Source organism: Spea bombifrons, chromosome 2, assembly GCF_027358695.1.
Source record: "Spea bombifrons isolate aSpeBom1 chromosome 2, aSpeBom1.2.pri, whole genome shotgun sequence".
Taxonomy (NCBI): Eukaryota; Metazoa; Chordata; class Amphibia; order Anura; family Pelobatidae; genus Spea; species Spea bombifrons.
In genome coordinates this window covers 120,609,498-120,632,278 of record NC_071088.1, presented here as the reverse complement: position 1 = coordinate 120,632,278, position 22,781 = coordinate 120,609,498, and the positions used below count along the sequence as shown (strand labels likewise).

The following is a 22,781-nucleotide window of genomic DNA, read 5'->3' as shown; positions in this document are numbered from 1 at the left end:
CATTCTCAAGTAATGTCACCATTAGGGGAACCACTAAGTAAAGTAAAAAAAAAAACCGTAAAATTTATTTAAGGCCAGGTGCTAAAAATTAGTGCTGTGGGGGTCTAGTTTTCAGACCTATATGGCATGATGGGGGTAAATTTAACTGACTGCCTTCAAAATTCCAACAGATATAAAATGTTTACGTAATCACAAAATGTTCTTTACATTTCTTTGCAAAAATTTAAATGTTTTAATTCCTTAAAATGTCTGCCAAAGAAGCATATGAAGTAAGAAGGCATACATGTATTTCTATTTTTAAAATATATATTGGTTTTGTAAATTAATAAAGATTTACTGAAAGCAATTCTGTAATTTATCTGTTCAGAATAAATGCAGATTTTTCAGGTCAAGAAAGTAAATTCTTCAGGAACATGATTTTTGAGGACAGTTCTTCTTTCTCTTTGTCAATAGATTCAATTCTTGCCTGGATTTCTGACAAAAACAGAAGGATTGTTTATGTAGCTGGAAGATTGGATTTATCTACTAAAATTATGTCAAGCATAGTGCTCACTTGTAGCAGAATATGTGGCAAACTCACTGACCAGATCCCAACTGTCCTAGCTGAAACTAACGGTAAGCATAACTCACATACGTGCTCAATGCACTTTATGCAAATCGTTACCCATCCTTGATTGACTTTGCTATACATTATGAAGGACTGGCCCCAGTAAGGTTCTGCTCCAGGAAGAGCTTAGATGACCCTGTATAAAGCATGGTTTACTAGGGATACGAGGTATGCAATGGAAAAACTGGCCCTACAGGACCAGGACCCGGTACATCATTAGTTAGAAATGCTCTCACATCTTCGTTAATGCCACAAACGGGGCACTGCTGTTGAGAGTGCTCTATGACCCGAGCGGTGAGTCTACAGCAGATCCCACACACTTAAGTAAATGTAATCTCTTCCACAGCCAATCAAAAGCACAGTCGGAGCTATAGAGATACAGAGTGTACCCCTGGGTCTCAAGCCCCAGGCTTATTATTTTTAACCTGACTGATATTGTGCAATCAGGACTAGGTTATAGATATTTTTAAATCTGGTGCAAAAATGTGCTAGTGTTGGCCTTTCATAATTCACCCAGAAAACACTCTCTTTAGTGACTAATCAGTTGGAGTCTGGACTCTAGCAGCATCTTTAAACTTTTTTAGGTATTATTAAAATACAAATATATAGCTGTATTCTTGAACAAACCCCTTGACGAATGTGCCAGTGCATCCTTTTTAAGGATGTCTAGTTTTGGAATAGGTCACATTTTTTGCTTCTTTTCAGGTAGACGTACACGTAAAACCTGCACTATTAGAAAGATGGCATGACTGGTTGAACATGCTGGGCTTAACGGTGATCCTGAAAGCCTGCACTGTGGACGGCATTAGAGACAATGTTGTACGGGCGCCAATGTATATACTTTACCTTGAGTTTCTTTTGACACGACATCCTCCAGACATCTGCTGCCCAGAAGGAATGCAAATGCCTGTTCATAATCTGCAAAGATAGGTTGTTTTCTTTTAGTTTTATGTAAAGCACCGATCCAGGTCAGAAGGGCCCTTTCTAAACTATTGTGAACCTGTACAGGGAGACAGGAACTTATCGGGGTCATGTGATGTCACGTGACCCCACGGTGAAACCGAGGCTGCTCGCAGAGTGTGCGTGAGCAGCCAGAGGGAAAGTTGCAGGAGCGATGAGAGGTAAGCGTATGAGCATGGATGTGTAATTGTGTGTGCGTGTGTAAGCATGGATGTGTAATTTTGTAGAGGGGCGAGATGGAGTGTGTTAGGAGTAGGAGTATGTGTGTTTAATTTGTATGTTTCTATATGTTGGAAGGGGGGGCAAGGGGCAAAAAAGCACAGACCAGCTGAGGGGGCAATGAAGGCACAGACCAGCTGTTGGGGGACACGGGGCAATTTTTCGCACCAGGGCCCGTGGTTTCTAGGTACCCCCCTGTTCTCATGAAACCTAGCATTATTGTTGATGTTTACCCACTAGGCAGTATTGGCTTGCGTCTAGAGTGTCATGTTAGTGGGGGTGATGTGGCAGAGGGGAAGGGCTCATTGGCACCCTTGCCCAGTTCAGCACATGCCCCAACTTTTTTTGATTACACTTGGGCATGTATAGCACATCGGGTCATGTGACAAGATTTTTGCAATTGTAACACATGTCCAGCCCCAGTGGGCCATCAAGCCTGTTGTCAGTGAGGTTTGGTGCCTTGAAGTTAAAGAAATGGAAGTCACATACCTTGTTCCTTAGCCTGTCCACTCTCAATCTTTTTGACAATAATTTTCATTGAGCAACTTATATTTGCTAGCAAGAATTTTAGGCAGTTGTTTTTTCGGCACACGTTCCAGAATTTTTCATACGCACCTTTTAACCAAAGACAAAAACACGATTGAAACATCTGTAGGTTGTTATTTTTATTAAATGCAGTGGTTAACAGGTTCGTTTCAAACACATGATAACAGACATGGCCACTAAACAGCTTCTAATTCCAACCGTAAATAGAAGTATGGGGGGTGCAGGGCTTACTTCAGGTCCTGACTGGTGGGCTTTTTCATAGGGGGCAAAGTACACAGAATACTTCCTTATTTTATTTATTTCTTTCACTATATTGACATGAAACAAAATAACCATACCATACTGGCTTCGCACTTCATGTGTTTTAAACACTTTCTTACTCATTATAGAACTGATGGCAAGCTTAAGGTAAGAAGGTGCATATACCTTTGGCCGCACCCCACCCATTAAAGCCTCGCCCCAATAAGCCACTCCCCCAACACAGTTCCTCAATAGCACAATACATTTCATTACCACCCATTTTACAAAAAATGTAGTGTGTAACCATTAGCATTTTTTTACAAAATTTTATAGATATTAGTTATTTTTTTTAAATGATATTGTTAAATAATATGTACCAACCATTTTCTATTCCGCTGGCTCCTAGGTTGAAAATCTGTGATTTCATTGTCTTGTACTGAACAAGGAGGTTAACCTAGAAGAACAAAAAAACGTGTTTTACCGGTCATGTTATATTTTATATAACAAAAAGTTTGTTCCATTATTTGTTTTGTCACCTACCACCAATCAAGGGAAAGGCTTCATATTAATGCAGCTGGCAATGCATGAGCAGATTCGGAGAATTAACCCCTCTATTACCAGACATGAGCAGATTCTGAGAATTAACCTCTCTATTACCAGATATTAAACACACACACAGTCACACACATACCTAGTGCTGGCTGCAGCTTAAAGGGGTTAAAGAATAATTCAATGACACACTTTTTCTCAAGGAATTAAATTATGTTGTGACTTTATGCGCATGCATGTATATATGTGTCTGTATGTATGAGTGCATGTGCTTGTTATATATACTGTTGATGATCAATGTACTAGTAAATATATATATATATATATATTACATCCTGTTTATCTGTCTAAGATTTTGGATCTAGCGTATCTTTGTATTCTATCACGATAATTTAATTTGTTCTATAGATATCACCCTGGCATGAATTTATAAACTTATGAATTTATAGGGTTAGGGAACTACTTATATTTAATGAATTCAGTTTCTCTTATTATTATTTTTTGATTTCCTTTCCCCTTTAGGTCACTAGCATTTTAAAGGTATAAAAGTAAGTGGTTGTGAATTTGTATTTTATTTTATACAAATGGCCATTTTAATAATATTGAGGTGTGACAGATGCTGGTCTCCCATTTTAGGATTATTGGGACTGCGATTTTAATATTCTGTACTTGCACCCTTTCGTTTCCATTTCTAAGTGTATAAAGAACTTACTGTCCAGTCTACGTTGAAGTGTTGCCTCATAATTCTTTTAACTCTGTTGTGTAGTCACCATTGTTGTTAATTATGTTAATTCTTTCCTTTTTCCTCTATATGTCCCTGGCAATATTGGCTATATAATCTACACCCAGTCCCAATAAAGTGTATTCGTTTGCATCCAGACAGGCGGCAATGACGGCTAGGGATGTCCTGGTAGACCCCCTGGTTCCCACCACAGAAGGAAAATAAACTTTTTCTTGAATTTGTGCAATATAAAAATGAAAGTATTTATCAGAAAGTATGCAATGCACATAATGGCCTTCTTACGTTATTGGTACTGAAGTCCAGAGATGACTCGTCAGCACAGGCTTCCGCTGTTTAAAATAATAATAAATAATGATAATAATTATTAATGATCGTAATAAACAAATTGGATGTATGAACAGTTTACATTAACTTCACTGAGACTGAGTAAAAGGAAAAATTACTGGGCCAGGCCAGAGTCTTATATGAAGTTAACCTCTTTGAGACTGGAGGGCTTCATACCAAAGAACACAAAAACAGGTGTTTTTTTTGTCAGTTCTACTCATATGTTTGTTAAACCATTTTGTTCAGCAGAAATAAAACATAAAAATTAATAGTTCTAATATGTAAAAAAACTATACCAAAAGAGAAAAAAAAAAGGATGTGCAATTTCGCTTAGGATTTCTTCTACACTGTAATTGCCCCTGGGGCACATTCACCCAATTTATGTGGACTCCCTACAAGTTCCCAAAGTTTTCCTTCAGGAGGGGCAAATGGGATAAAAAATGTGGTCCATTTCATACCAAATGAGCCCATTTTTCCTAACAGATAAATGTTTTTCACTGTAAATCTTTTCCCAATTCCTACATTTAACTTGGTACACTAAACAAACCGCACCGATAGAAAGATTATTAATAAATGAATGCAGTTTTGCTTAAAGCTACAACAGTTCCCTTTTAAGTCCCTTGTCTTGTAGGTATCAAGATATGTGGCCCTGAAAAAACCCCAACAGCAAACAAAAGGAAGTGCATGAACAGCTATTTTCTACATAATGAGAACATTACCAGAAATTTGAATATTCATAAATGTACGTAAACACACATTGTATCAAACAGAGCCTTGAAAGGTCCTGGTTATCTCCTTCTAGAACATCAATAAATGGCAATTAAGCGTATGTATGAATAATATTTATGTTCATTCACATACCTACACTGGTCTGTGTGGAAGAGTCTTTGTATTTTCTACTATCCTGTCTGCTACCTGCCAACAAAGAAGAAAAAATAAACTAGCTTTGTGGCTACAAAACAGTAAAAACAGTAATTATAGCATGGGAGAAAAGGTTCTTGTCTCCTTAGCTCAAACTGTTAAATACAGTTATACAAAGTGGTTATAATCAGTGCTCGCAAACCAGAGACTTACACTCAATAAAACCTAATGGTCAAAACAATGGTGAATAACAGCAATTGTTTTAAGAAAAAGCTATTATTTGTTTTTTAATTGTCGCAATTGTTTTGTTGGTGATATTTAGTTTAGAAATAAGGGACCCTAGGGGCAGGGAGATTTCTGGCAAAAGTAGCCTATTAATTAGCCTCTGAACCTGCCCCCCCCATTTACAGAGATTGTGAGAACCAATTCGTTTCTGCCAAAGGGAGAGTTGTGTTTCAGCCCTTGACTTCATTATACATTAGGAAGGGCCCTCATCCGTGAGCTTATGTTACAGGAGAAGCTTGGCTGGTCAAATGTAGGGTTTGGGAAAGTGATAGGTCCTCATCAAGAAAATAGTCATAATACTTTCGCCTTAAATGTATGCCTGCATGCCATGTTTTCCAGCGCAACAGCACATTCCCTTTCAAATCCCCTTTGTGGCTCGTATGTGATAATTTATACCGGGGAAATTATGTGTATTGGCTCCAGAGCACTTTTACATTTTTTAAAGAAAGTAAAAGACAAAATGAAACAGCCCAGCCTGCTAAAAATGACCAAACATCCAGATCTCTAAAAAAACATTGACAGCCCTTCTTACCCTTTTGGAGACTCTACAGATAAAATAACCCGCTGCTAATAAAAAATGGTACGACATATTTTCCAAAAAAGCTGAATAGTCCATTTCACGTACCAGGTTCCATAATGAGCGATGTCGCCTCCGCTTCTACATCCTCAGGCCTCTGAAACTTGCAGGAATTATTTTATTGTTGATTAAAAAAACAAACATTAAAATTAGGTTCCGGGCCTTATCAATGCCCCACAAGTTACCCACCACATGTCATCGATCAAAATAAAAGTAAAAAAAGACTGAGGTGGGATACTTACTGTTTGAGAAGTGCTGGCTCCAGGGGGCTCCTTACCGTTATGATGACCTGTACAGGGGAGAAAAAAAAGAGGCAATTCAGTTGATATCAACTGAAACATCAAAACTTCACAGTAAGCTAATGTATCCATTCAAACGTATTTTATTGCACACATTTGGGCATTATAGTAACTATTATTCTGGGGAAATACACACAAGTTGCTGTGGCTACTTGGCGCATGCAATATCTAGCCATGTTTACTGACAAATGTTTTGGATCAAAGTTACAGAACTAACAAGTACCCATAAAGTACTTTAACATGCATACACGGGGCTGTTGGGGACAGTAAACTACCCTTTAATCGAGTGACATTGTACATAGGCTATAGGTATGTATAGGAGGATGCAGGGGATAGATTTCCATGAACATAACACAATGCCTTATTCATTTACATTCTGTGGCCTGATAGCTGTGATGAACTATTCACTGAACCCTTACAAGAACACGTTATCAGGACTACTACTTACCATCCCTCCTTTCCGGTGTTTTTAGTGAGATAGTCTTGCTTGTTGAATTCACAACTTCTTTCATCTATATTATACAGAAAATACCCTATAACAGTCTTACCAATACGATGTTATATTCATGTAACAAATACCGACATCTCAACGTCAGCGGAAGCTGTAATAGCGCAAACGTGACCCACAGCCAAATCATGGGAGAGGACCATGGGAGTTGTAAATCAACCACTAATAAATCTAATCTAAATCTAAACTAATTAATCTACTAATCTAAGAAATATCATAAAATGTTGCGTTTACTAGGGTCTTCAGATTTTGCTTGTAGTTCACCTTTACTAGTTAGAGCCTAAAATGTAGAACAAAATGTTTTTGTTTCTAAAAATGGCCAGGACTATGAGGTCTACTCGTCCACAGCGAAGTGCTTGCCTCCCAGGCATTGTCCTGCGTATTAAATGGTAGGGGTAGGGGCAAATATCTTCACATAATGGTGTAGGAACATACACACCTTTGACACCAGCTGCTTCACTTCTACGCTTTGAGATTCTGAAATATAGTGCAGAAATGGTAAATATGGATACAGATATTCAGAGCTTGTCTCCCGAAATAGGCATGTGTCTACAGGGTCACAAGCAGAAAATAAAGTAGCTGAAGGATAATGTTAGTTTTGTGCATTTCAAGTTAAAAGAACAGGCTAGTCTACAAAATTGTTGATTTTTTTACGAATGCTGGAGTCCAGGGGAACTCCAACCATTTTCTTTTTTAATTACTAGTATCTTATTTATTCTTTTCTATTTTTCTGCAGTCACCCAGACACTGACAAGCTGAAACATGTATCCCCATCCGTATAAGAAAGACTTTTTGTGTACCTTCTTTAAGAAAAGTCTTTACCATACATTCTAAATTGGGAATTATTCTAGACTGCGGCACGGATGAGACTTTTCCATTAGTAGAGTAAGTAGACAGAGGTTCTCCTAAAGTATTCTTTCCGAGGGCAAAGCTTGTTTTCTGGTCCGCTGGTGTGCATTTTAGGATAGGAAAGTTACCAGGTTGGGATTGCGATGTACCTTTTCCGGCAGGAGGACGTGCATGCTGTTCAGCTGAATCACATTTCACACCAGACGTGCTATTCATTTGCACTTCTGATTTGTGTTTGGTCATCAAGGCGATCGTTTGGAATCCAACTGATGAAGATTTAGGGGTATTTGTGAGCTTTTCTCCCAATGCAACAACCACAGGTGTAATTGTGTTCTGGACCACTGATGGTTTTACATGATCTGACTTGGTGGGCTTTGCCACTGGTATGCCAGCAGATGGGTTTGTGTATTGTGTCCCGGATGAAGACTTGACTTCAGGTGGCAAAGCAGAGCGTAGATCTAATGCCCGGTTTCCACCAAGAGAACTTGCAGGCTGTTGAGTAAAGCTGGTGAATTTGGTACTTAAATTAACTCTTACATTACGATAGCCCTTTGGTTGTGCGTCTGAAGCCTTCTTTATCTCACAAGTGTCCGTAGGCTTCAGAATTGGTGTGTGTTGCAAAACAGGAGACTTTGTGGATTCTGGTAGAACAACATTTAGAGTGTCGGGGGAACTCGGAAGCTCTGAAATTGGGTTCTGTGGCACCCCAGGAGACATCGACGCTGAAACACTGGTTGCAGGCTGCTTCACAGATGTGTCCTCCTTACTAAATGAATCTTCCTTACTAGATGAATAGTTATCTCCAATATCTGTGTCTTCCATCTAGAAGAAAATTGATGACCATGTCATAGATTTGCTAAAATGATTCTCACTCCAGACATTTGTTTTCTTATTATTTTCTATTGAAAAGGAGAAGGGTCAGCGCATCTTTTGCCATCATTGAATCTATTTATTTAAAGTAATTGCAGCTTGTGTTGTTTTCCCCACCAATATAATTGTTTTGAGTTATCTGATTAAAAAATAACTATTTTCCCTTATTCTAACCAAGATCTGTGGGAAAATATAGCACCATCAAGAAAAGCAACTGATTAATTTCTCAGCAAAACAGGATAAATAATGTGACGAGGAGGAATAAGTACTGAGGATACAAAACAAAGATAGCTGCTCCAATGGCATTAACGTAACGTGCGTTTCTAAATATGTAAACACCATTACGTATGTGTATTGAGGCATGAAAGATGAAAGCACCTTTGCTATGTCTTTGCTCAAAACTGTGGAAGAAAACCAAACGCAGAGCACTGGAACAGGGTAGACGGGCTACCCATTGTACAGCGCCGCAGGATATGATGGTGCTATATAAAACCATGAATAATAATAATTTATAATAGGCAGCATTTAAAAAATAATGGTTTATATTGAACAATTGTTTAAAACCATGATGTCATGGCAGAATGTGCAGGTAAATGGACATTTGCTCCAGGACTCTTTCCAATACCATCCCGGATGATTCTGTTAAAAACTTCCCAAACTTCCGCTACATGCCATGGACTAACTATAGTCTGTTTTTGGAATGTAAAAGAGGCAGTTTAATGTCCTTCTTCACCCCGCTAACGAAAAATGCACATTAAAGTAATCTGTGAACGTCACACATTGGGGGATCTATTGAGAGTGACCAGAATCACCAGACCACGGAGAAGGCAGGAAACTCCAGAGCTGCAGCTTCTACTTAAGGTGATTCTATCTTTAGTTTTGTTTCGTTTTTGAGAATGCAAGTTAAAGTTATCATCAAGCACTAAATATGTGGCAAAAACCAAACTGATCTTTATTTTATTTAGTTTATACTTGCTTACGGGGTCGTCTTACATGCAACATATTTCAATTGAAAGCATAAATACTGAAGGGAAAAACACTTAAGTGTAAATGAGAATGTAAAACATACGCTCTTGTTTTCGTCCTCGAAAGAGGTATCTTGAAATTTTAATGACCCTGTAAAAAAATTCAGACATCCTATGAAATATAGTCTTAATTACAGGTTCCATCAAACACAACGTTTACACACCTGCTGCCTAATTTGTATCTCTAAATGAACAAATTATTTATATATACTATATTCTAACATTAACATCGTAATATACTGTTTTATAGAGACAGTCCCATCAAGCAATCTCATTTATTAGATGCACTGTAAAGGTCCAGACCAAAAATAATGAGTTTATTTTTTTTTAAAAAGTCTATACGTAGATCTTGGTTCTAGAAATGTTTATTAATATTAATTGTAATTGTGAAGCACACACAGTATTCTTCATTTATCAGCTATAGTTTAGCTTGTAGACTTACCTCCAAACTCATTGTACATCTCTATGTGCACGTTCTCTTCTTCTGAGGTGATGCATTGTACAGACTGGCATTACAAACGTAAAAACAGGTTTATACACATGTTTAACGCTAACAACCTATATACACACCTCTGGGTGTGACCCCTTGTTCCCGTCTCCTCGTACCGATTCAAAATAGTTTATAAAGGGCTGTATATGTATTTATATATATATATATATGTATATGGGTTTGTATATATGTATATTTGTAGTATGGATGTGTAATTGTGTGTGTCGGCCAGGATGTATAATTGTGTGAGCATGGATGTGTAGATGTCTTTGTGTGAGCATGGAAGTATAAGTGGGTCAGATGGAGTGTGGGTTAGAATGATTGTGTATGTGTGTGTTAGTGAGTATGAGAAGGTGTGTATAACTTGTGTAAGCGTGTGTCAGAGTGTATGTTGGAAGGGGGGGACAATGATGGCATAAGCTAGCTGTGAAGTTATGGGGCCCCGGGGCAATTTTCCCACCAGAGCCCTGTGGTTTCTAGTTACACCCCTGCAGATACATGTTCCTATCCACACAACATTTCATTTTAGTTTCACATTAGAAAAAGGTGCAATATTTGCATGACATAGAACAGAAATCTACTGTCATACAATCATTGTCATTCACAATAACTGACATACATATGTATTCTATGATCTACTAGTCAAGCTACTGACAGCTGTCATGGTTTGTCCAACTGGCAATCATTTTAATGAAGCCATTTACAAAATATTGGCATTTTCACAAAATTCAGTGTATTTTCACTTATTTAACTCCAGATCAGTAGAGGGAATCTAATATCCCTCTTATCAAACTAGGTCAAAATTGTGTTGATGATCAGCGACGGGATCACTATCGATGAGAAGACTGTGCCAGCCAACCAAAGAAGGCAGCTTATAACTTCTAGCACACGCTGGTTTCTCAAAATCCCAAATGCCCAAGGGGAAAAATGTAATGCTTTGTTATTTGTTGTGACTTCATCTTAACTTTACTAAATGTGCAGTAACTTTTCTTACACGTCTGACTTAGTCCTGGTTCGGGTGTATAAGACAAACTGCATTTTGCATACTCAGGGTTACCTCTGTTTCCTTGGCACTTTCCTTGGCCCAGGTCCTACTCAGTGAAGTGGAGTGGAGTACTTTAGGAAGAGGGTTAAAAAAAGAATCGCCCTGTTCGGAACTACTGTTAGATTCACTATGGAAAAACACAATAATCTTACTATTTCTATAATAAGTGAAAGATTACAATTTAAATGTCATATAGAAATAATCCCCAATGTGACACTGTCAGCTCCTTATTTTATTATATATGATTCTTTGATAAAATCAAACTCTTATTATAGACATGGGACAGATCTTGTGGTTGGGGTTGTGTAACCAGAAGTAGAATTAAAGCATTTTAATTATTATTTACTGCTTCATATAGCGTCATCATATTCCGCAGCTATGTACAATGGACATAGCAAATAGTATATAATAATTCTTCGTGACTGGCAGGCACACATCGATCCCTGGGGACTGCCATGGACTGAACCAGTTGGGAACATATGGCTCCTGATTACTGGTTTAAAATGAATCCAGTAATCTGGGAAATGTAGTGAATTTGTGTAACTTTGTTCTGTGATAGTCTTGTTTGGTATCCAGTTGCTGTTGAGGGTTGGAAATTGCAGTACTTACTTTTTTCCCCTCTAGTAGAACCTGGACATTTTAAACTATAAGCATGATGTACATTGAGCCGAGAACAAGCACCGAAGGAGATTTAATGTTTTTACAGCAACAGGCTAGATGGGCCAAACGGAGCCGATCTGCTCTCAGATTGTATGTTGCTAATTTTAAATATAAACCTTAAACAGAGTAAAACTCCCAATACTTCTCAATCATTAATAATTTCATAAAAACACCTACCACGCATTTGGTGATCTTGCAATTTCCTAAAAAATATTACAAAAGTCACTATATGTAATGCAAAACAGCATATTTTTTATAGAATGGTTGCGCACCATTCCAAAGAGCCCTTGTATATTATTTATGTAAACATATTATATAAAATGATTGTATGTTATGTTTTAGATTATATCAGTGTTCAGCCGTATAGGCAAAACATTATTTAAAGAACCAAAATTTCAGATATTTTACTTACCTCAAGTAAATGAACTGATGAAAGAGAAGCAATGATTTTACTTTCTTTTTCTAAAAATATAATTGGAGAACAAGTGATTGTTTTTTCCCCCAATGAAAACATGTCATTGTCATCAAATACATATGGTGTTAAAGGAGCAGTTTAGTCCCCAAAACAGTAAAGGGACAGTTTGCTGCCATTGACAGCCCAACTAAAAAAGAATGCATATACTCTGTGAGTACCAGGGGCATAACTAGTAACCATGGGGCCCTGGTGCAAAAAATTGCCCCGGGCCCCCCCAACTTTAACAACTGGTCTGTGCCCTCTTTGTCCCTTGCCCCCCCTCCAACATACAACATATGTAAACACACTTACTCACTAACACACACTTCATCTCACCCCACTTATACATCCATGCTCACACACACCAGTACACATACACACACACACTAGTACTATGTATACTTTGCAACAAATTTTTTTCCACCATGTTACCGGCCATATTTAAATACAGATTTAATTATCACTGAGAGACAATCTGGGTTATTCCATGGACTTCACGCAACCAGGACAATAGGTCCAACAGATAAATTGAAATGGAAATCCCTTCACCTTTTTTTAGTGCTTCACTCCTCCTCATACATTACTTACGTACACCTTATACGATGCTTACGTTTTGGGGTTATGTTGGATCCATCAAAAGGTACTAGTTCATCATCTGTTTCTGAGTTCCACCTGTAAATAGATAAATTAAAAGAATTTGAATTTGTGATTTAGAGATAAAACAAGGAATATTATTACGGATTACTCAAACTCACTTTCCATTTAATTTGGAGCACCCCTCGTTAAGATCAAAGTAATTCTCTAGTTTTGTTCTAACTCGATTCTGACATATAATTAATCTATTTTGTACCTCAATGTCTAGTTAATGTAAACAAGCATACAAGCATAGTTGTTTTATGGCAGTAGTAGCCCAAATCAGACATCCAATCCTATTTTTATCAAGGCCACCCAGAAACATGACTACTAAATAACTTGGTATACTTTAATTTGATAAGTTTCTGTTACCATCAGTGTTTTTTTCCCTATACTGTCCTGCGTTTATAGGGACACACGGCAAGAAATATAAAAGGGGTAGAAGAGGTAAATTTATATGAGGACTATGTAAAAGGGAGAGAAAAAAATATATTGGAGGCGGTAGATATATGCAATATAGCGAAAACACAGACAGGAAAGTAATATGAACAAATACACGGACAAGAGAAAGGATACATAGCTTGAAAAGGTTGAGGGAATAAAATGTGAAATGGGACGGATGACCATGAGGACAGTTGTGGGGGTATGGAGGCAATGAGGCAATCAGGCAGTTAAATGAAAGGAGCTTTAGCGATGTCATACTTGGCAATAGGATTTCACACCAAAAGATGTCACATTGATGAACAGAGTTATAGGAATTCAATATGGAAATAATAATTCAAAGCACTGAAACTCACCCACTAAAATCTTGGGCTTCCTATACAAAAAAAGAAATATTAATCATTACTGTCATTAATAAAGAAGAAATTAGGCATCCTTCCATTGTGAATGTGTTACTTATTAAGCGTTATTTATATAGCACAGCAAAGTGTTAATTATTAAGCTTTACTTATATAGTACAACAAATACTATATGTATAATAAGGAAATGTTTAAATAGGCAGAACATGGGTGTACTTCTCCGTGGAAGATCTGTTCTCTCCAACCCGGGATCCCCACTGCCAGCAAAAGAGGGGCTGCAGGCTAGATACCTGGAACAGTGCCCGAAGACCAGGGGTGTTGGGAGGTATGTATTAGTGTTATAGAGCGCCATGAACTTAAGTATGTGAAATTGTATTAAAGTAACAAAATGGCCAGTTTTAATTTGTGTCCCTTTCATAGTGAGTTATTAAGTTTGCCAGACCTGTTATCATAATTATACTGTAACATACAACTATTTTGACAAAGCAAATTAATATTCCTTTGTATATTATTAGATGCAGATCTTGACAATGCGTGACTTTACATTAACAATCAGCTACGTATTCTGCCCTAAGCACCCTGCCACATACCACCCCTGGGGTGCTGCTGCTTAATGGGCCGGTTGGCGGGGGGTCTCTGATCTTCCTGAAGGCCCCATTCACACTAAGGACCCTGTGCCAAGCTGGCAAAGCCTCCAAAGACTGCATTAAAAGCTCCTGTGCGCTTTAAGACAAGGACCACCAATTAGAGCCCTGCGCGGGACGGCTTTTTTAATCCCGCTCCCGCTGATTTTTTTAATCCCGCCCGCTACCGCAATGTGGGTGTTCCACTCCCACCCGCCACATTTGTGGCCAATCCCGCCCGCTCCTGCCACATTTGTGGCCAGTTACGCCCACCTCCTTACCTGAACTGCAGATTTCCTGCGCAGTCCCGCAAGGCTGCCCTCGAGTTGCTCCCTCACAGCGTCTCTTCTCTTGCTCCGCCCAGGAACAAGGCAGAGTCACGGGAAGTGACGTCACATCACGTGACTCTGTTTTGTTCCTGGGCGGAGCAAGAGAGGAGACACTGTAAGGGAGCAGCGAGAAGGCACCCTTGCGGGACTGCGCGGGATTACCAGGACCCGCAGGTACAGTGCCTGACCGCCCGCTCCCGCCCGCAACCCCAGCAAGACCGCCCGCGCCCGCAAGTTTCTTTCCCGCAGGACCCACCTCCCAGTGCAGTCCTCTACCACCAATGTATGATGGTCACAGAGGGGGTGCTGCCCCGGATCCTGCCTAGAGCAACACAAAGGTGAATCTGTCACTGAATATAATGGTATATTTTCTAGTTACATTATTTTACATTATTTTAGACTTACTATTGAAAACGTAGGAGTGTGGATTGGTTCTGTTAGGTCTCCAGAATCACTATATTCATCGAATTCTGCAGAATAATAGTAAGAAAGTTGAAAAATAATAACCAATATTAACTATTGACCAGGACCTGGATACTGTTCAACATTAACTAACTGGAAACATAACTTTAACAGTCGTACATACAAAATCTGCTGGTCTTCTGTAAATAATAGATAATAATAACCAAGATTATTCCTAGTACCGCCAAGTGTCTAAACCAAGAGACAACTCTGTGTGTACAATGTTCCCTCATTCATATTTATCTGAAAGCACAATCACATGACATAAAGATGGCAACAACCTATCAGTGTCTGCTTTCGAGTCACATGATAATTCCTGGCAAAAACAATGAATGAGGCATAATTCCCAGATAGGCGCATAATGCTAAGGTAGGGAGATGTACTTTTTGATTTAACAACGCACTTCTTGTAGCTTTTCTGATGATAATAAAAATAATAACCTTTAAATAACTCCTAGAATCTTGAAAAGACTCGAGAACATTGCCAGGCTTTGCTTCAAGGAGAGCTGATAGGAGAAGTGACACTTGGAGGTACAGTGTCTTACAAGGAGCATATATTTTTACATGCCCCTGACAATGTATTTCAAAATAAATCAACATGGATTAGCACTTCTCACCATCTCTATATTTGTCCCTTTTCTTTTTTTTCTTTCTGTAAAAGAACAATGGTCTATGTATCAAGAAATCGCCCAAAAATCATTAGTATAACATTATATTGTTCAGCTTGTGTAAGAAATGTGCATTCAGTACAGGCTTTATGGCTGACGTATTTCATCACACCTGGTTATCTCAAATACCTTTGACAACCTCCCGAACCCGTGGTTATATTTCTGCTCTTTAAAACAGCAATAATTGGTACATGAAACAAAGTTTAAAAATACTGACATAGAAACTTTGCAGGTTTACCTTGCGGAATTTGTCTGTCCATCTCTCTTTTTCTAACGGAAGAGAATAATATTAAATATTAATAAAATATTATTACATGACTACAGTACACACTATATCACAATAATATAAAAATGCAATACATCATGCACTATGAAATATGTTTATCATTTTCAATTCTTTTATAAGGCAGTGTAAAAATGGAAGCACTGCTGCAGCAGCTGCCCTCCTCCTCCTCCCCACGTGGATTGGGGGTCTCAACAGATCCCTGCCCGCTTGGGGGATCCAAGCCGGAGGTGACTGGAGGTAAGTATATCACGTGCAGGGAGATGCGTTCAGGCGAACACCTCCCCTGCACATCATTTCGCTGGTGGGGTGGAGAAAATGGGCACATTTATCTGGGAGAATTCTGCCCGTGCATTTACAAAAATGACAACATTAAGACCATGCAGCTTTCCTATGCTTTAAAGTGCATGTGATGGCCGGAGTGTCCCTCTAACTGTTCACATGGAAACACCTGACAAGCCACCGGTGTCACAATATATATATATATATATATATATATATTTATTTATTTATTTATATATATTTCTGCTACAGAAACAGAGGTGGGTTCTATCAGCATGTACATACCCCTTGGTCATACAGTTATCACGCCCCGTTATCACAACCAATCTAGCTATATTCAGAAAGACTACACAGCCTGGAAAGGTAAATAGATGGAAAGTAGAAATGAATCCCCATTTTATTCCAGCTTTATGTGTGCAGCTAAATGCCCTCTCTATAACACCCAACAATTAGCTGTGGGGTGGTGTTAGGGAAGCAATTCCCCATATAATTCCCTTCAATAGTGGATAAAAGGGTTCAGAATGCTGCGACTCTCCACTAGAGGACTGCATTGGGAGGCGGGTCCCGCCAAAAAGCTTGCAGGCGCGGGCAGTCTTGCCGGTGTTGCGGGCGCGGGCGGGCGGTCAGACATTATACCTGCGGGTCCCGGTAATCCCGCGCAGTCCCGCAAGGCTGCCTTCTCGCTGCTCCCTTACAGGTTCTCCTCTCTTGCTCCGCCCAGGAACAAAACGGAGTCACGTGATGTGACGTCACTTCCCGTGACTCCGCCTTGTTCTTGGACGGAGCAAGAGAAGAGACGCTGTGAGGGAACAACTCGAGGGCAGCCTTGTGGGACTGCACAGGAAATCTGCAGTTCAGGTAAGGAGGTGGGCGTGATTGGCCACAAATGTGGCGGGAGCGGGCGGGATTGGCCACAAATGTGCCAGGAGCAGGCGGGAGTGCAACACCCGCATTGCGGGAGCGGGCGGGATTGGGTAAAAAATCAGCGGGAGTGGGATTAAAAAAGCTGTCCCGCGCAGGGCTCTACTCTCCACCTAATAAAGTATTAAGGGTCTGTTTTATCATTTTCTCTTTATTACCCTTTTAGTGAACGGCCGGTCAGGTGTCTTCACACTTTCCTCACTACTTTCTGGATCATCGGAATCTTTGTCTCTTTCCACTTGCACTTCTGTAATGACATAAACCATATTTCATATTATAGTATATGTATATTTTAATAGTTTAGGGGATAATGTATTGTATTTGTGACATCTGCAGCTAAATTCCAAGGATTGGTGTAGGTTATCATTATTGGCAAATATTTAATCTTGGTGATTATTATTTTTGAACGGCATCCTTATAATGAGCATCCTTTTATTATTATTTCATTTTATTTATTTTTTCCTCTCTCTCCCGGTCTCTTTCTTGAACTTCAGATGCATGAATTCCACTTTTTTTAATAGTGCTATATGACTCTTATTACTATGGTATTTTTTACACTTTTGTATTTTCCATCAGGCAGTCATTTGTTATATTTATATTACACAACAGCAATCTCACGTTTCTGAGAGGCACATTATCTCGTATTTTTTGAGGTGTGCGTTTTCTTTCTTTATAAATAATTGCAAATGAGTTTTCTAGTGATCAATTAGGCTTTTAAACGTAAGCTTGGATTAGTGAACACAGGAGTAATGGTTGCTGATAAAGGACCTCCGTAAGCAAATGAAGATATTACATAAAAAATCAGCCGTTTCCAGCTACAATAGTTATGTACAACATTAACATCTACACTGTATTTATGATCCATTTCATGTTCTTTTAATAGGCACAATTAGCTTTTCTTCCTTTAAAAACGAGGACATTTCTAAGTGACTTCAAATATTTGAATCAAAGTGAGTATATACATACATACATACATATATACACTCTCTCTCTCTCTCTCTCTCTCTCTCTCTCTATATATATATATATATATATACATATACATCTGTAATCAGGTCTTCAGAACTTACTGCTTTTAGAACTCTTTTTCTTTCCGTGCTCTGAACAAAACACTCTGAAAAGATAAAATGAGAGTAATCAGTAAACTTGTTATTGCAGTAGGTATTAACAAAACACATTTCTATTTTCAGTCAATCTTCTGTATCATCGATTGATTATATACTGTATTTTATACTACCTGCCACCATCTAAGATCGCTACATATAGTGGCTTTTAAACTACATCCATAACATAGTGACACGGCACTTCCCTTCCTTTTGGATCACTTTTTATCATTTTTTATTTTGGCTCCACAATGTGGAGGGTTGTTTGCCGACAAAGATGGGAAAATAGTTATGTCATGTTTTTAGGACTGAATTTACTTACTTGTATATCTCGTTTTCTTCGTCTAAAACGTAATGGCCGTTTGCTCTCTTTACACATAAATAGTGATATGTTCTTTTACAAGTTTGTACATCGCAGCCAACAATTCCCCCTTTTTTTTTACAAACGCAACATCTCTGCAATGAAAAAACAGACCTTAATGTATTACTTAATTATTGTGCATATGTACCAATGGAAGCCAGCGTATAGTACCGTATTTGCTTGATTATAGACGTCTACGCGATTCGCGTAGGCAACTTCCGCTGCAGCCGGAAGGAGGTGTGGTTAGCAGTGGGGGTTGTCTGCATCCATCGTGCATATACCCTCCGGCTGTCAGAGAGAATTCCCCGCACCGGTGCAGGGAACTCTCCTCTCTGACAGCCGGGGTTGTCTGCGCGATGGATGCAGACAACCCCCGCTGCTTACTGCACCTCCTTCCTGCTGCATCAGAAGCTGCCTTCGCAAATCGCGTGGACGTCTACCCGCTGCCCCGACTACACACCAGGGAGTCAGAAGCACTGGTATGATTGGGGAGCATTCTGAAAAAACCCTTGTCTTATAATCGAGCAAATACGGTATATATGTAATCATTATATATAGTATACATCAGTGTATATAGTAATCATTTATATGTTGTGTAAGCTTAACTTTTAACCCATTCATGACATGAGGGTGTACTTTTATATTTTGTAAAAAGTGGCTGCAGCAACCACTAGGACATATTAGTACATCCTGAGAGTTTTGCAGATCAAGTGTTTGAATTCGGAGAGGAGCGAGAGAGGAAAACAACAATAACAACAGAAACAGTAGCATGCAGGAGACCATTTGGGTAAATGTAACCCCTTAATGACAAAGCCCGTAAATGTACGGGCTCAAAATTGCATTGTCCTTAAGGGGTTAAGCTTCAACTCACTTGATTATGCATTGTGAAAGTGATAAAAGGTCACTCCAGCCATCATATGTACTTCAAAGCATATCTCCTACTGATCTCCCTGCCACTGATTGGTTGCATCAAGCAGCAAAATAGTCATGCAAATGTGGGTGTTTCCCATGTCATCAGCGGGAACGCCCCCGATGTTAGTGGAAACTCCCACCGACATCACAGGACCACCCCCCTGACATCAGTGGGCAGTCCTGGTCGCATACCTCAAGGGAAGGCTCCAGGTAGCCGGAGCCCAGAAGTTCCCAGGTATGGGCATTATACAGGGCCAGCTTACGTCTTCTTTGCAGCAGAAGCTCGTCGGTGTCATCTACCTTATACATTTTTTTTACATAAATCAAAATACCACGGGCTGCTCTGTGTTTTTAGTTGTTGGCTCCAGACATACAGTATACATGAGGTGACATTCTATATGTAATATACGAGAATATAACCTATTGGATAACTGGATAACTCTGGATTGTGACATGGACAGCTCACTCTGCAGCCCGAACGGGAGATATGATAGAGATAAAATCTCTCTCCCTGAGTGTCTGCATTGGGTGATGAAGAAAAACAAATTGTGATGCCTCCGTTCCATTAATTCTGCTCCAGTACTCCGGTATTTCAAAAAAAACCATTTGTTATTACCGTGATTTCTCCACGACTTATTTCTTTTTTCACTGATTCCACATCAAATCCAGACAAGACACTGGGGTCAGGTGGGTTTTTGGTAACAACCAGAGGGGCATACAACTAGAAAGAAAAGAAAAAGAAGAAGAATTCATAAAGATGTTCAATTGTTTCATTATTTCACTAAATCTCCCAACGCATTTACAAGGGGAACATTACGCGAATTTAAAGGATCTCACAGCTGTCATATGTATTAAATTGCATTTGATCTCTGCAGTGACCCTCTACATACACAGCCCTGAGCAGAGCAGAGGTATTACATTTATTTATATAGCACCAGCACATGCCATAGCGCTGTTACAACCGGTACAAAAGGAGAAGAGGGCCCTGCTCTTGTGAGCTTACAATCTAGTCCAGTCTAGAGGTATGGAGCAAGTTCAGTGACAAGAAACAGGGCTTTCTCAGTAATTATTACTATTATTTTTTGATTTATATAAGTGATATCATATTCTGCAGTGCTGTACGTAGGACAGAACTAGTAGTATACTACATACAGAAACAGAAAACCCCACAAGAATTGAATTTCAAATCCTTGTACTAACATATTAAGCCCTACGGAGTACTGCTCCCCTTACGTTATTCCCGTGGGCTGAGGCTTTCCTCCTCACTTATCACATTGTCCTTTTCCCGCTTACAAGCCGTCACTCGTGCTACTCCCTTACCTCTGGGACTCACTTCAGCCTAACTGCCAGCTTCCACCCTCCCTTTCAATATTCAATAAAGATCACAAAACCCACTTCTTCAGAGAAGTGAACAGTCTTGGTAGCCAGATCTTACCTACTACTAATACAACCCCCACACTACCTCTCCACCTTCTCCATACCTTATGTTTATCCTCGCCCATACCTGGGAACTCTCCTGGTTTGACCCTGAGAACTTCGGGAGAAGCACCGCTGCTGCAGGTCAACACCTTAATTCTCCAAGTCTCGGGGTCTTGACACTATTATTATCATTATTATTATCTTTTATTTATATAGCGCCAACAATTTAAACAGCGCTTAACACAATACATATATTCAAGGGGTCTGACAAGACGAGAATTGACAGACTAAGACAAAACGATACATAATACACAAATACAGTATTTATCGTCATGTCCTACCAAAAATGCAATTAAGCAAAAACATGAAAGGATCAGATCACGGGAAAAGCGGCGAGGGTGCTTTTACCCAAAATCTTTTTTTGTGGAATTGCAAATTGTTAAACGCACAAGATAGAAAAGATACAATTCTGGTTATGGTGCAATAAAAATAAATAAGCTCAGCCCAAGAAGTTATTGCCCCACCGCCAAAAAAGTAAGGGATATTAGCCCAACTTCCACCCAGAAAAGCAGAACAGATGCGTATACCCTGTTTTATAATGTGGTTAATGTGCAAAAAGTGTTTTTTTTTTTTTTTTTACTTAACCCCAAATTGTTGCGGTGCTGTGAGCGATAGCTCTACGGTCTCTTTTGCAAATGCATGGGGGATTCTGTACAATCCCCCCGTATACATTTGCCGCTTCCCCTGCTGCCCAGATACATTGTGGGCATTGAACACATATCCATGAATGTGATAGGCTTACCGCCGGTCGGCTCCAGCACCGGCTCAGCGACCCCGGTGTGCATGCGCAGCAATCGCTCTGCTGAGTTCAATCAGCTAACCAGCGGCAAAAATCATCGGGCCGCGGAAGAAGGCAGCTGCAGGGCTGCATCTTCTAGCTCGGGTGTTTATTTATTATATAAGTATTAGTATATAGGTATTCACAGGGGGAGTACTGATCTAGTAATGAATGCTGTAGAAGGACAATAAGTAGAATAACTGCAGTGAGAATCATGAATCATTTCTCTGGCATTTCCTGATTTAAGACATATGGTTGGCATTGGGGGGGGGCAGCTGACTGCTACAAGCATCGGGTAAGAGAAGAGCGATCCTCCCATCAAACATGTAATAGAATAAATACAATAGAAAATAACATATAATAACCGGGGGCAGCTATTTAATCCTACGCAGATTTTACGCGGCAGCCCGGGCCGGCTCTCACCATGCAGTAGTAATGGGCAATAACGGAATCATCCGGTATCTTCAGCAGCTGCCCGGTGTCTGCGTTCTGCTCCCGGTCGTGGCAGAACATACACTCACCCAGCGCCCTGTTGTTTCCCGGGGACGCGGGGCTCGGTGCTGGAAGGCGAGGAACGCCTAACATTTCTGCGCTTTACTAACTTCGGACCAGCGTTCGTTTCGGTTTCGTTTGTCGCCGTGAATAGAGATCCTCCCTTCCCAGGAATCTACTTTACTGCTTTTACAGATCGAGCCTGCTGCTCCCGTATTCCTCATAATACAGGAACAGATGCCACCGACAACCGAGTTGTCCTGACTTGTTGTTCCCTTTCCTATAGCAAATAATGTCATATTTATGTTCTCCATGTTCCAGGACTATACCGGTTTTCCAGGCTCTTATGTAGGTGCTGGTGGCCCTTGCATGGCATTGGGGGGCATATGAACCCATAATCTGCAGAATCCCCTCTACTGGCATTTGCTGCTTTCCCACCTTATTGCAGGAAACGCCTGGCAGCTGCAGCACTGGCTCGGAAAGCTTTGTAGCTATCCGATTTATTTCAGCAGGAGCGTTTTGGATTTTTGCTATTTCATTACTAAA

General features: G+C 39.7%; 2 protein-coding genes across 6 annotated transcripts; both read right to left on the bottom strand.

Moving 5' to 3' along the window:
• Positions 1 to 199: 199 nt before the first annotated feature.
• Positions 200 to 8,035, bottom strand: LOC128474048 (uncharacterized). Of its 5 annotated transcripts, none has more exons than XM_053456299.1 (11): positions 7,518 to 8,035; positions 7,157 to 7,194; positions 6,658 to 6,721; positions 6,153 to 6,199; positions 5,959 to 6,013; positions 5,049 to 5,102; positions 4,146 to 4,192; positions 2,954 to 3,026; positions 2,276 to 2,401; positions 1,454 to 1,525; positions 200 to 474 (listed from the first exon to the last, which is right to left on the bottom strand). In XM_053456299.1, exons 1-11 carry the CDS (start codon positions 7,807 to 7,809, stop codon positions 389 to 391), a joined length of 954 nt encoding a protein of 317 aa, XP_053312274.1. In that variant the 5' UTR covers positions 7,810 to 8,035; the 3' UTR covers positions 200 to 388. The 5 variants fall into 5 exon arrangements, with proteins under 5 accessions (XP_053312274.1, XP_053312275.1, XP_053312276.1 ...); XM_053456300.1 differs by having other exon boundaries at positions 5,959 to 6,007; XM_053456301.1 differs by having other exon boundaries at positions 7,716 to 8,035.
• PHF11 (PHD finger protein 11) lies at positions 7,809 to 22,382 on the bottom strand. The gene is made up of 17 exons (XM_053456055.1): positions 22,167 to 22,382; positions 20,103 to 20,207; positions 18,536 to 18,669; positions 18,181 to 18,224; positions 17,269 to 17,357; positions 15,863 to 15,894; positions 15,574 to 15,608; positions 14,901 to 14,965; positions 13,541 to 13,560; positions 12,721 to 12,782; positions 12,069 to 12,118; positions 11,834 to 11,859; positions 11,009 to 11,123; positions 9,904 to 9,967; positions 9,506 to 9,552; positions 7,921 to 8,388; positions 7,809 to 7,832 (listed from the first exon to the last, which is right to left on the bottom strand). The coding sequence occupies exons 1-17, from the start codon at positions 22,326 to 22,328 to the stop codon at positions 7,809 to 7,811; spliced, it is 1,542 nt and encodes a 513-aa protein (XP_053312030.1). The 5' UTR covers positions 22,329 to 22,382.
• Positions 22,383 to 22,781: the final 399 nt, after the last annotated feature.

What these genes read in the sequence shown, in the direction of transcription:
- LOC128474048 (XM_053456299.1), bottom strand. Translation starts at nt 7,809, where the DNA reads ATGACCAAACACAAATCAGAAGTGCAAATGAATAGCACGTCTGGTGTG. An exon ending in TGGACTTCAGTACCAATAAC is followed by an intron (nt 3,027 to 4,145) that starts GTAAGAAGGCCA and finishes TTGTTCTTCTAG; the next exon opens with GTTAACCTCCTTGTTCAGTA. An exon ending in AGCCAGCGGAATAGAAAATG is followed by an intron (nt 2,402 to 2,953) that starts GTTGGTACATAT and finishes TTTGGTTAAAAG; the next exon opens with GTGCGTATGAAAAATTCTGG.
- PHF11 (XM_053456055.1), bottom strand. Translation starts at nt 22,328, where the DNA reads ATGTTAGGCGTTCCTCGCCTTCCAGCACCGAGCCCCGCGTCCCCGGGA. An exon ending in TAAGTCGTGGAGAAATCACG is followed by an intron (nt 18,670 to 20,102) that starts GTAATAACAAAT and finishes TTTTCATTGCAG; the next exon opens with AGATGTTGCGTTTGTAAAAA. An exon ending in GATGTACAATGAGTTTGGAG is followed by an intron (nt 9,553 to 9,903) that starts GTAAGTCTACAA and finishes ATTTTTTTACAG; the next exon opens with GGTCATTAAAATTTCAAGAT.